Source organism: Falco peregrinus, chromosome 3 (assembly GCF_023634155.1).
Source record: "Falco peregrinus isolate bFalPer1 chromosome 3, bFalPer1.pri, whole genome shotgun sequence".
NCBI lineage: Eukaryota > Metazoa > Chordata > Aves > Falconiformes > Falconidae > Falco > Falco peregrinus.
Genome location: NC_073723.1, coordinates 106,472,973 through 106,484,750, shown reverse-complemented (window position 1 = coordinate 106,484,750; position 11,778 = coordinate 106,472,973). Strand labels below are relative to the sequence as shown.

At 57.8% G+C, this 11,778-nt stretch overlaps 2 protein-coding genes across 4 annotated transcripts; both read right to left on the bottom strand.

The window, feature by feature from the left end:
- Positions 1 to 21: 21 nt before the first annotated feature.
- On the bottom strand, positions 22 to 3,843 carry ICMT (isoprenylcysteine carboxyl methyltransferase). Its single transcript, XM_055798558.1, has 5 exons — positions 3,576 to 3,843; positions 3,310 to 3,398; positions 3,052 to 3,221; positions 2,051 to 2,268; positions 22 to 1,211 (listed from the first exon to the last, which is right to left on the bottom strand). The coding sequence occupies exons 1-5, from the start codon at positions 3,810 to 3,812 to the stop codon at positions 1,029 to 1,031; spliced, it is 897 nt and encodes a 298-aa protein (XP_055654533.1). The 5' UTR covers positions 3,813 to 3,843; the 3' UTR covers positions 22 to 1,028.
- Positions 3,844 to 5,067: 1,224 nt separating this feature from the next.
- ACOT7 (acyl-CoA thioesterase 7) lies at positions 5,068 to 11,106 on the bottom strand. Of its 3 annotated transcripts, none has more exons than XM_055800588.1 (10): positions 10,997 to 11,106; positions 10,100 to 10,217; positions 9,514 to 9,670; positions 8,914 to 9,005; positions 8,665 to 8,779; positions 7,967 to 7,981; positions 7,238 to 7,324; positions 6,320 to 6,436; positions 5,902 to 6,086; positions 5,068 to 5,268 (listed from the first exon to the last, which is right to left on the bottom strand). In XM_055800588.1, the coding sequence occupies exons 1-10, from the start codon at positions 11,047 to 11,049 to the stop codon at positions 5,164 to 5,166; spliced, it is 1,044 nt and encodes a 347-aa protein (XP_055656563.1). In that variant the 5' UTR covers positions 11,050 to 11,106; the 3' UTR covers positions 5,068 to 5,163. The 3 variants fall into 3 exon arrangements, with proteins under 3 accessions (XP_055656563.1, XP_027643280.2, XP_055656564.1); XM_027787479.2 differs by lacking the exon at positions 10,997 to 11,106 and adding an exon at positions 10,313 to 10,347; XM_055800589.1 differs by lacking the exon at positions 7,967 to 7,981.
- Positions 11,107 to 11,778: the final 672 nt, after the last annotated feature.

Here is an 11,778-nt window from a genome sequence, read left to right as displayed (position 1 = left end):
AACCACCAGAGAGATCAGCAATATTTTTTCTCATTTTTTTATAAAAAAAATTAAAATCAAAGCAATTTCCACCAGTGCCCCCTTTCCTGAGCCGTACTACAGCACGTTACCAAGGAACACCATTGGCCCAAAGCATGAACTGACAAGCAACTCATTTCCATTCCAGCTAGGAAGAATAATGTAAAACTCAAGAAAACAGTGAACCTCTTTGGTATATAACGACAGAATAAGTTATACCACAAAGCTCGCATAGGAACCATTTCCAAAATGGCAACGTTTAAAATAGCATTAGCTAGCCAAACCTTTGTCCCTGTTTGGAGAATTTCCCTAGAAGCACCTCCTAGTCACACTGACATCCCAGCTTTTGCCCAAAAAAGCAGGCAAGGATCTCAAGCGCTAAAGCCCTTGGCAAGCCTGGCAGCTGCGGCTCTTTCCCAACCCAAAATCCTGGGATCTCTGCAGGATGGAGGCAGCCTGGCAGGATAGGAAGCAGCACGATTTGGAAGCGGGAAGAGGGAACTGGAGGTGGCGGGGAGGCTCGGGAAGGCGGCAGCTGAAACTGTGACTCCCGAACTCACAGCAGCAGCGGCTGAGGGAGGAGGGAGTGGGCTCACCCTCCTGCTGCGTTTCGGAGGCGCTCGCAATCCAGCAGCATGAGGCAAGTGGAAGAAACGAAACCTCCCCGTGCACATTAATGCCTGGGAGAGAACCAATTGGCGCTGCACTGCGTTTCAGTAGAACTCAGCTGCTGCAGGCAGAAAGGTTCAATTCTCTTTAGGGTCGCTACAGGCTAAGTTATCTGCAAGATCCCTGAATGTGCAACGAAGGACTTATCTCGAGGAGGACGAATGAGCTTCTGATCTGCTAGTGACCTGGCAGGCTGGGCAGCTCCGCAGCCCTTTGCCAGCTGCTCCCAGGCGGCCGGGAACTATCAGCGGGCTACTCCCGGTGCCACTGCCACACATCATCCCTCACCCTGTGGCGCCTGGAGCTGGGCGTTCACTTGGCCAGTCTGGTTTTTGCCCATGCTACAGTTCCACTTTGACTCCTTTAATAAAAGGGAGACCCGATGGCACCTTCCTTTTGTACTCCAAGTACTCTTCTCCAAAGAAGTGAATAAGTGTGATCTCCTCCTCCTCGATCCGCTCCCTGAAGAAGCGCCAGGATGCCAGTGCATAGCCCACCATGCAGATGGGATTGCAGAGTAACACCTGTGAACAGACACCAACTGTTAGCGTCCCCTCGTCTCTCACAGAAACTGAGGCTGCCCCCCAGCCCCACATGCTCATCGCCCTTCGATAACTGCCATGAGGTCCAAACACTCTCCAAAGAAAAGAAAAAATCCCAGCACCTTTTGTGGAATTTCAATCTGGGGAAGAAATCAGTGCTTATGAAGGAAGTGGCCTGCAGGCAGCTGCCAGCTCCTACCACCCTGGCGAAGAGCAGCACCCCAGCACTAGAGAGCCCATGCGAGGCCACACAGCTCCACATGTGGTCTCCATGGTCTCCCTCCAGAAAAATAATCACAAGTGCTAACCACAAGAAAAGTGCAACTAAGGCAGTGCTGCGTTACAGCCTGACTGCAGCTGCCCCCAGGTTTACCCTCTGGCTGGGGCCCTGGGTGCTCTTAGAGGGAGTTTGCTTTGCCATCCAGCACAGGACTGGTATTTGGCAGGAGCGAGGTCAAGTCTGACTGCTTATGGAAGGCTTTTTGGCCATAGGGATGCAAGGAAACTGGACACCAGCTTTAGGCTAGCAGTAGATCGTACCCTGAGCCTCCCAGGGCATTCTGGCTCAAACCCGAGCCCTGCCACCCCTGCTTATTCCATATAAAAAATTAAACCGATGGGGTCTTCCCAAATTCATGGGCTGGGGGCAGAGCACTCAGGGTTTCTCGATGCTCTACATGCAGTGGGAGGTACCAAAAACCACGCTTAGGCCACCACTGCCACTGACCGCCAGTGATTTGCATCCCATTACAGACATTGGATAGAATTAAGAAAGACCTGGATTATAAGATGAAAGTATCTGAGCACATTGTATACGGTACCTGTGTTCCAATACTCCAGTAAAACCATCCCACGTAAGACGGGTGCCGGAACCACCCATACACTCCACTTGTCACCAAAGTATGAGTATCCGATTTTTCATTCTGAACAATATGGTTGAAGTTGGAACCAGCTGTGAGCATGGCCGCTTTCCTCAGACAGTCCCCAAAGATCACCATCAATAACCCTACAGTACTCAGCCAGGTGATCTGCTTCAGCTCTGCAAGTGAATAAGGACGGGTCACAACAGGTTTCCACATATCACGTGCGGGGAAAACACCAGGGGATTGGGGCAGCGGGTGGGCTTCCCACTCCACAAATCTCAAAGCATGACAACTAGTAAAACACAGCCAGCGTTCCATGCATCACCGTCCCACCACCGGAACAAATAAAAATAGTGTTCCTTGCCACTGTATCACCCGACGCAAAGTCTGTAGGTCCTTGTGGCGGAGTGCCCTAAGGGGAGCCCAGCTTTATGGCGCAAAGCTGTCATAAAGTACAGCCAAGGCGATGTGCTCAGGCCAGACATTGGGAGCTCTGCAGCCCATCCTGTATTATGAAGGGGGGAAGGAGAACATCTCTCCTCTCCCAAAAAAAGGAAGCAGCCCAGACTGGGCAAACAGCAACAGTTTCTGCTGATTTGATTTTATTCCAGGTCAAAAGACGACACCCAGATGTAACTGAAGCGTCGCTCTTTGTACCAACAAAGCAGCTTGAAAGAGGTAGGCAGAACAGGGCTGAAGACCTGCTACACAGCAAAGACAGCCCAGCGTGTAACAGCGAGGGGGGCGCTCTCCCCAAGCCTGAAACCAAGAGGCTTTGAGCACAGAGAGATTAAGGCCATGTCAAAGCCCTCCTCCACTGCCGGCATGGGTCAGCTAAGCAGGGATCATCAGTGCTTTTCTACCAGGCGGGTGGTCTGTGGGCAAGCCACGTGCAGCCAGGCAGACCCAGGGGACAGCAGGCAGAAGGGTGGGCAGCTGGGAAGGGCAGGGTGGCCAACCTGGGAAGAGGAGCTTCTCCAGCGTGAACTCCACCCAGGAGGAGAGGGCGGCCAGGTTGTACTCGAAGCTGTGGTTGAGCAGGAAGGAGTCCAAGGAAAGGCTGCGCGGGTTGTTGATGGCCGTCACTAAGTACTCCGAGTAGTGGAAGAGGGAGAGGGAGCACATGTACCTGCGGCAGGAGGGAAAAAAACGCTGGGCATGGCTGGGGGTCATCATGCTCGCCCAGCTCCCCCGAGCCCTGCCAGCCCTTCCCTTACCATCCAAAGTGGCGCCAGGCAGAGCGGCCGGTGCTAAGCAGCAGCCCACAGCCGAAGGCAAACCCCAGGAAGCAGGCCCGGACAGCGATCTGCAGGCAGAGGAAGGGGAGACAGAGGAGCTGCTGCTGCTGCTCCTCCCCGCCCGTCTGCCGCCCCACGGGCCCCGTGTCACCCCGCCACGGGCCCGGTGCCGCCCCGTCGCCCCCCGGGCCCGCCCCCCCCGCGAGCCTCCTTCCACCCCACCGCTCCGGAGCCGCCCCCCGCACCTTGTAGAGCGGCCGCGGGTAGAGCAGCAGCAGCGCCGCGTTAACGCCCGCCACGTGTAGGGCGAGCGCCAGGCGGCCGCGCAGGCCGGGGGCGGCCAGCAGCGCGGCGGGCGAGCCCAGCACCACCGGCAGCGCCGCCACCGAGGCGCCCAGCAGGAAGGCGGCCAGACTGGCACGAGCCTCCCGGCCCAGCCACCCCCGCCGCGGACCCGCCGCTATCGCCGCCGCCGCCATCATGGCGGCGCCCGCCCCGCCCGCGTCGCCTGGGAAACGGCCGCACTGCTCTCGCGAGAGCTGCGCCCTGCGCAGGGGCAGTATCCCCATGAGGGCTGCCGCTCTCGCGAGAGTTCCGTCCCACGCAGGCGCAGTAGCCCCGAGAGCGGCGCAACTCTCGCGACCCTCCGTCTCGCGCAGGCGCAATGTCCGCCGCGGGGGGGACCGAGGAGTTCTCTGAGTCCGCCTGACTTCGGGTGTCGCCTCCGGCCCTGGGCCCTCTTTGCTCTTGATTGTTGTTGTTTACTGTAATAAACTGGCACACCCCGCTGGGCAGCCTCTCCGAGCTGCCGCTCCCGGCCCGGGCTGAAGCCTTCGGGCCACCGCCCCCTCACACCCGTCCAGCCCCCGCCCCGGCGGCTCTCGCCGGTGGCTGCCTCGTGCCTGGGAGGCCGAGAGAAACGGTGCTGTGCCCCGCGGGCACCGGAGGAACCCGGTGGTGCTGCCCCGGCCCCGCGGCCCGGCACGGCTCACACCCGGCCGCCGGGCCAGAGTGAGGAGCAGCGGCGGGCCCAGCCGCAGTCCCGGGACGGCGAGGGGGACTGTGGGGCTGCGATCCCACAGGCTGGCTGCCAAACTGCGGGAGCTAGCCCAGGATTCCCATTAAAGGATGCAGGCTTTCCTAAAAACAAGTGGGGAGCCGGCTGCACTGCTCAGGGACCCTGGGAGAAGCCGGAAAAACAGGAGGGTGGAAGCAGCGCAATTCATTTGGAATTGCTGCTACTCGAGACTGAAAAAAAAAAAAGCCACACCCATTTTATTTTGGTCAACAACAACAGACTTTATTTATGCCACAAGATTCCTTAAATAACTTAGATGTGCACAGAGAAACTACCTAGAGGTGTCAACAAAACAGTCCGAGACATTCAGTACGATACAGGGGCACGTTTCTCGTCACAAGTATCGTACGTAAGCTTTGGTGTGCAGTTGTAGGACATACCGGCAAGTTTTAACACAGCATCACAAAGACTCATGGCCTCACAAGTCCCTCGTGCCGCCACGCACCTCTGTCCTGATACGGCACGGGCGAAAGCTTCGCTTACGAGATTAAACTGTGAAAACGGGGCTCCAGAGGCGAATGGCGAGCAACCGGGAAGGCTCCTGGAGCCTTGCAGGGTGCTTAAGCCACCTACAGCACAAGGTCTACGGCGCTAAACCGATCAGCAGCGAAGCAACAGCACTGCCATGGCAGCTCCGGCAGCAGGCTGGGGCAGGCGAAGGCGCGAGGCCCGGCGCAGACCGGACACGACACTAACGGGAACCTGGACGTTTGGCGGGCAAAGGCTGCAAGAGCACGGGGCGGCACAGGCTGGGATCACTGCTGGGCAGCCTGCTGCATCTGCGCCTGCCACTTGGCTTTCGTCTGGAGGTACCTGCCCTTCCCTTCCTCGAAGCGCCGCTTCTCATCCTCTGTCTCTGTCTGCCGGTGACATAAAGAAAGCAAAGCCAGAGGTGTTAGCTGCCTCAGGGCATCACAGCTCTCCCACACTGCACGTTGCCTCCCATTACAAGAAACAAGAAAACTAAAGGAAAACCTGCACTCCGTGAACTACATGTTTTGACAGGTAAGGTACTCCTGCACAGAGCAGGAGGAGACCTGCACAGGATAAAATATTAATAAAGAAACAGCCCCCAGTCAGCAGCGCCATGTCAGCAAAGACCTGCCAGGATCAGGAGAGCTAAAAATAGTCAGGGAGGCTGCAGCGTGGAATGCCACAAGGAACAGGGATGAGAGGGCCTCTGTTGCTGCTCAGGGTCCTCTCCTGTGTGTCCCCAGGAGGGGAAGCAGCAGAGCTTGCATGCAGCCTGTCCTCAGCTGTGAGAAAGGAAAGAATGCCCAATTGACACATCAACAATTTTCAGAAGAAACATAAAAAAATACCCCAACCCTGAATCCTGCCCTGGAAAGGCTCATTCATGCTCATTTTTTTCTGCTGAATAATTCAAGGGAAGAGGACTTCCTAGACAAAAAAGCTGGCCTGGGGCCTGCCCCAGGAGGAGCAGGAGTGGGGCTGGCCCAACAGGCTGGCAGCCTGGTTGGGAGAGCTCTTACCAGCAACTGTGGGACAGGAAGAGGCTTCCCCTCCTTGCTCAGGGAGACGTAGGTGAAGAAGGCGCTGACAGCACGGTACCGCTCCCGAGGCTCGTCCACGAATGGGTCAGCATCTACAAAGACTTCGATTTCCATGGATTTATTGCTCGTGAAGGTCATGCGTCCTGAGATGGTGATGACACTGCCTGCGAAGCGGAGAGGGGCCAGTTAAGCTGATGGCCCCTGCTTCTGCTCAGAGGAAGGGAGCGAGGGGCTCTACGTGTTACATGCTTAAGCCATGTCTTAAGCGGAGCTTATCGACAAAGGACTAGTTTAACAGGGAATAAATTGCCCTGCCTGTGTGTCCCGAGCATGCACCCAAGGGAGCCAGGATGTGGCACTGTGCGAGAGCGAAGTGCCCGCCATCACTCTCTGGTACCTTTTTTGATCTTCTCATGGAAGTTGATGGCATCCACTGAGGCAGTGACGATGTTGGTCTTGCAGTGGCGGGCAGCCACAATCCCAGCGACCTCATCCATGAGCTTCATGGTGACACCTGGGGAGGGGAAACAGAGGGTCCTGTCTCAGGTAAAACAGAGGGATTTGGGAAAAAAAACACAGGTAGGTCGGTAATGTCTTTGCACAACCAAAGGTACGCCAGGGAGTCAGACTAGTGACTGAATTTCAACTGCAGGAAACCCCTGGTACCAGCACAAAGACTCCTGTCAAGAGTACCATCAGGGTGACATCCTCGCAGACCCAGGCTTATGACCGAGGCCAGCTCTGGCTCTCCTGAATTTCTCTAAGCAAACCTCAGCCTTGTAAGGCAAGATCAGTCCCACGGATCTCCCACTCGGAAACAGCTCTGAGCCATGTTGTTTTGCTTTTTCTTATGGATGCAAATAGACAAATAGTGGTGTGTAGCCCTTGGCGAATGCACCTCTTCCCAGGCTCACACCACACGCATCCGCCTTGCCCTGCTCTGCCTGCCTGGCAGACACTGGGCACTGCCAGCCAAGAGGAAATTACTCCAGCAATTTGCAGTCATTGTACATGTTTATAATGTACGTGTTTATAATCAGAGATCTGCAATTTAAGAGACAAATGACAAAATTGTAGGATTTACAATTTGAGTATGTCAGTTTTCGGGGCCTTTTTTAAGCACAGAAAAAGACAAAGCGTTTGTGTCAGCCAAAGCAACGTCGAACCTTACAGGTGGTGCAAACGAGCCTGTGTGCCTTCAGAGGCAGAGCCTGCCTCCCAAAAACACGCAGATGATGCACAAGTTGCTCTCAAATGGTGCTTCTGCTCTGGGGAAGAACCAACCCAGCCATTGAACAGGGCAGGCAGGACTCACCTCCATGCACGAAGCCCAGCAGCGTGCAATCCGATGGTCCCACTAGGTGGATCAGGCTGGACTGGCTGTAGCCAACCGTGTGTGGCTCTGGTTAGAAGAAGAAAGCAAAGTGGAGGTCAGAGCTACTCAGCCAGCACCCATATGCCACTGTACACACCTGTCTTAAACTGTCTGAAGGAAGAAAGCATGGGGCTGCCTTATGCAAAGGTGAAGTATGTTCAAACCGGTGTTTAAATTGGCCCCGAGAAGTCCTGAGAGCAGAGGCTATTCACCGTCTAATGGGCTGCCACCTCCCTCTAATGTCCACCCATCAATTTTATTCCAGCTCAGTTAATTTCTTCTTTTAAAGCTTTCAGAGAGCCCAAAAGCAAAAGGGAGGGAACTGACACGTGGCTGTACGCTTTCCATCCTCAGGCCACTAGATGCAGCTGAATCTCCCTGAACCTGCCACTTAGTGGCATCTCCCAAGAGCCATGCTTCCCCCTTGGCGCAATGGCCTCGGCCCCCAGCCCCCCCAGCCCTAGCACATGCTGGTAACATCTGACTTGCCACTAAATCCAGATGACAGAAACTGCACCCTCCAATTGCCAGCAAAGGAAAACTGCTCTTGGGGGTGGTTTTCCACCTAACAAGAGAAGCTAAAGGCACTTAGTGCAAGAAAAACCAACCAAGCCCCCAGCCGCTTGGCATCACCTCGTCAGGGAAGACGCAGTGCCCGCGGAGCCTTACCTTTTGTCTGCCTATCTGTGAGCAGGGAGAACAGAGGGGAAAAAAAGCATTTGAGCAACTCTCGTCCTGTATCACCCCCTGCCCAACAATCCCCGCATGCCATCTCTCTGTCTCTGCCTGAGGACCACGGCCAGTCCTGGAAGCCACTGGCCACTTGCCCCTTCAGCTCTCTGTCAGCACCACCATCGTGCTTCCAGAAGCTGGGCCAATGCTTTTGGGAGGAAAAGGATCCCCAGCAACCCCCCAGTGAGAACATGACTCCCAGTTCCTCCCTGTAGCTCATCCTCCCCTTCAAACACCGGACTATGACTTCTTGATAAAAACTGACTTCCAGAGAGGGGCTGCAGCTGCAGAGTGTGAAAAATCCTCATCTGACACTTGTGTTCACCCCATGCTGAGCAAAACTAGTTCCTGCTGCCCAGGACTGCACAAGGGATGCAAGGAGTGGCGGCAAGAACTATATTTTGGATAAGGGCAACCGACCCACCAGCCCCAACAGAGGATCACAGGTGCCCACCCAGCTCCCCCTGTGCTCATGCACTGTGGCTTCAAAATCCCATCCCCATCCCCAACACAGTATTTTGGAGGGCACGCTCACAGCCACAGGTGCCTGCGGATGGCTGGAGTTGCCTTGGGGACTAGTTCAGCCTCCCAGCACCACCGGGCCATTTCCACAGGCCACACACCGCCCACATTACCTGGGTTGATGACAGGGAAGATCATGTCGCCGTTTCTCTGCTTGGTTTCCAGCCGATCCAGCTTTTGCTCCTCATATCGCTTCTTCCCCTCATCCTCCTGCTCCTTTCTCGCATACTGAAAGGAAAGGCCGGTAAGAAGAGGGTCAGCAAAGCCAATGGCACAGCCGGGGATGCCAGCGGGGCTAGGTTAGAGCCATTATCCTGGAGAGGGTGAGCTTTCGTTTTTCAGACCAAAGCAAGCTGTCCTACCTGGATGGGGGGAACCTCAAGGACCTTGTTCACATTCTTCAGGGACAGTGGCACATACCACAGCGTTGCCTTGTTTGTCACCTTCTTCGCCCCTGGAGGAGAGGGGGGCAAAGGGTGACCATGCCAGCACCAGCAGCGCTTCACTGCCACTGGCGCTGTCGCAGTCTGGGGCTGTCTGCACACTAGCAATGTCACTGGCACTGGGCAGCCCCCTGCCCTGCTGAGCTTTGGCTTGGAGCAGATGTGACAATGCGCTTTTGGGAAGGCATCCCAGCAAGTGGAGCCAGTTGCCACAGCAACAGCAGGAAAAGGGTCTTCTTCTGGCCAAAAGCAGCCACGGGCAGCAAATTAGGCAGGAGGAGCTAACAGCAGATTTTTCCATTCTTCACTAAAAGCGATCAATGGAGCCATAATCCCCAGGGAGCCTGCTTGGCTTCCCTTCCCAGTGCCACCCCCAACAATCTCAATAAAAAGGCAAGATCTCCCCTCTGCCCAATGCTACCAGCAACGGTGGGTGGAAGATGGAGTCACTGCCACGAGCTCTCAGCTTATCACGATTATTCCTGGAGTTTTGGGACAGAGCCGCCGGCAGCCGCCCACCTGTTAAAATGTTTTCGGACATGACGTTGACCTGGACCTCCACAGAGTGCCGGGAGGTGTAGGTGATCTCAGCGCTGACGTTGGCCACCTCACCGATGCACACTGGGGAGAGGAAGTCCGTCCGCTCCACCCGCGCCAGCGCGGCCACACAGGGCTCCTGGGGACGGCGAGACAGCAAGAGTAGCAGCCACAGCCATGCCAAGCAGGATCGCAGCCAGTGGCTCCCCATGGCTGGCCCATGCTATGTGCAGCTCCGGCACTTCAACTACCACCTTATCAGCTGGTGGCCATGCTTCCTTCCCCACCCGTTACCAATGCTGGGGCTGCCTCTGACTCGCCCATCACGGGAGTTGAAACACTAACAGCAGTGTAATAATATTTCTGCTCGTAAAAGCACCAGCTGGAGCCACCAGTGGTTTGCACACAGCAGCAAGGATTTCCGCTCTGTGTGTGACAACTGGAGAGGACCCCAGGGATGACTGGTGGTCCCAGGGGACTTCCCGCTGCCAGAAGACCCCTGAGGTGTGGCACGGGGGTCAGAGAGTCACTGAGCCAGAGCCCAGTGGGCACTCCGGTGCCTACTTACCCCAGCCTGGGAGTTGCAGTGGCGGGTGCTGATGATGGCTCCTGCCTCCTCAATCATCTTCAGGATGGTTCCCCCATGGACATTCCCCACGACATTGGCATCATCCGGCCGCATGATCCTGCGAGGGGAGAGACACAAGGAGCTCGCACTCCCCTGCCATGCCCCCAGCCCGGGTCCCAGTGCAGCCACTCGGAAGCATCGTTATTGCCCTACCGGATGATCTGCTGGGCCATCTCACCACGCTGATGCTGGCAACGTCACTGACACTGCCTGCATGCAGCTTCCTGTGAGCGGCAGTGGAAACCGCCCCAAATTATAGCTGGGAGTGGAAGGAGGCATTGCTCCTTTGCTGGGTGCGGCCGGCTGCTCAGCTAGGATGGTGTGTCACCACCACCTCGCTGCGGCAGACAGAGCCGGGCACATGCCACCCCTTGACCTGGCGCCTGGCAGCCACAGTGGTTTTGCTGGAGCAGCAAATAATCAGCGGGAGGAGAGAAAGTGAGGCACGGTGGCGATGGGGCAACAACCATGTGCCGGCCCAGAGAGGAGCTGCACTTTGGCAAGGCGGCCATGCCAGGGAGCTGCAAAAGGCAGGAAAACCGGGGCATGCTCTGCCCGCCCTGCCAGCTCACAGGCACCGGAGTGAGCGCACAGCGCTGCTTCACAGTGCCAGGTGCGACCAGCGTCAGCAGCGCAGGCAGCGATGCTGGTGCAGACAGCGTGACCGGCGCCGGCACTGCAGGCAGCGTGACCGGTGCCGGCAGCAGCACAGGCAGCAGTGCAGGTAGCACCACCGGTAGCATCCCGGTTGCAGGCCGGCCCGGGCCCGCCCGCGGACCCCCAGCCCCCCTGCCCTCCCCCGGGCCCCCGGCAGCGGGTGGCGCGGCGGGGCCGTACCTGGAGACCTGGATGGCGGCCGGGCCCGGGCCCGCGGCCCCACGCTCCGACATGGCGGCACCGGCGCCCCGCCCGCAACGGCGCTGCGGCACCGCCACGCCTCGCCACGCCACGCCTCCCCGCGGGGGACATGCCCTCGAGGCATCCCATTGGCGAACAGCGCCTCGCCACGCCCCCGCACCGGCAGGGGGGCGGGGCAGCGCTCCACCGCCTGGCGCCGCCTGGGAGCGCAGAGAAGGGCTGGTGTCCCGGTGCCCGGGGACGGAGCTCCGGTGGTGCCCGGGGACCTGGTGCTCCGGTGCTGCCCGGGAGGCTGGTGTCCCAGTGCCCAGTGCCCGGGTGCGGTCCTCCGGTTCTGCCCAGGGAGCAGTGTGTGCCCCACTGGGACTGAAGCCCCTTCACCTTCACTCACTCAGCTGCCTGCCCTGGGGTGCGCCCTGCTTGCGGGGGGGCTCACGGAGGTCACGGCCTTCAGGCCGGCACGGGCAGCTACCAGCACCTGCTGGAGCAGGCTCGTGCTGGGTGTGGGCTGCCGGTGCGGTGGCAGCCTCCCTGCCTCCATCCTTCCCCATTGCTGGCGGCTTTATTCGGTCGGGAAAGAGCTCCATGGGTCACCCAGGGTTTTGGGGGCAGGTGAAGGTGATGGCCCCAAGCAGCAAGGGACAGATCTCTGCCGAGCGCAGGCAGGGATAGGGATGAGGACAGGGATGGAGAGGTACGGGTCAGGGCCGGAGGAGCCGAGGCACTCACGTCCTCCTTGCCGAGGAGCGGCAGGATTAGCA

Coding starts and splice junctions, on each gene's coding strand:
- ICMT (XM_055798558.1), bottom strand. CDS start 3,812: ATGATGGCGGCGGCGGCGATAGCGGCGGGTCCGCGGCGGGGGTGGCTG. Junction 3,222..3,309: donor GCCTGGCGCCACTTTGGATG/GTAAGGGAAGGG, acceptor CTCCTGCCGCAG/GTACATGTGCTCCCTCTCCC. Junction 1,212..2,050: donor ACTGGAGTATTGGAACACAG/GTACCGTATACA, acceptor GTCTGTTCACAG/GTGTTACTCTGCAATCCCAT.
- ACOT7 (XM_055800588.1), bottom strand. CDS start 11,049: ATGTCGGAGCGTGGGGCCGCGGGCCCGGGCCCGGCCGCCATCCAGGTC. Junction 9,671..10,099: donor ACTGCAACTCCCAGGCTGGG/GTAAGTAGGCAC, acceptor CGCCGTCCCCAG/GAGCCCTGTGTGGCCGCGCT. Junction 6,087..6,319: donor CCATGAGAAGATCAAAAAAG/GTACCAGAGAGT, acceptor TCCGCTTCGCAG/GCAGTGTCATCACCATCTCA.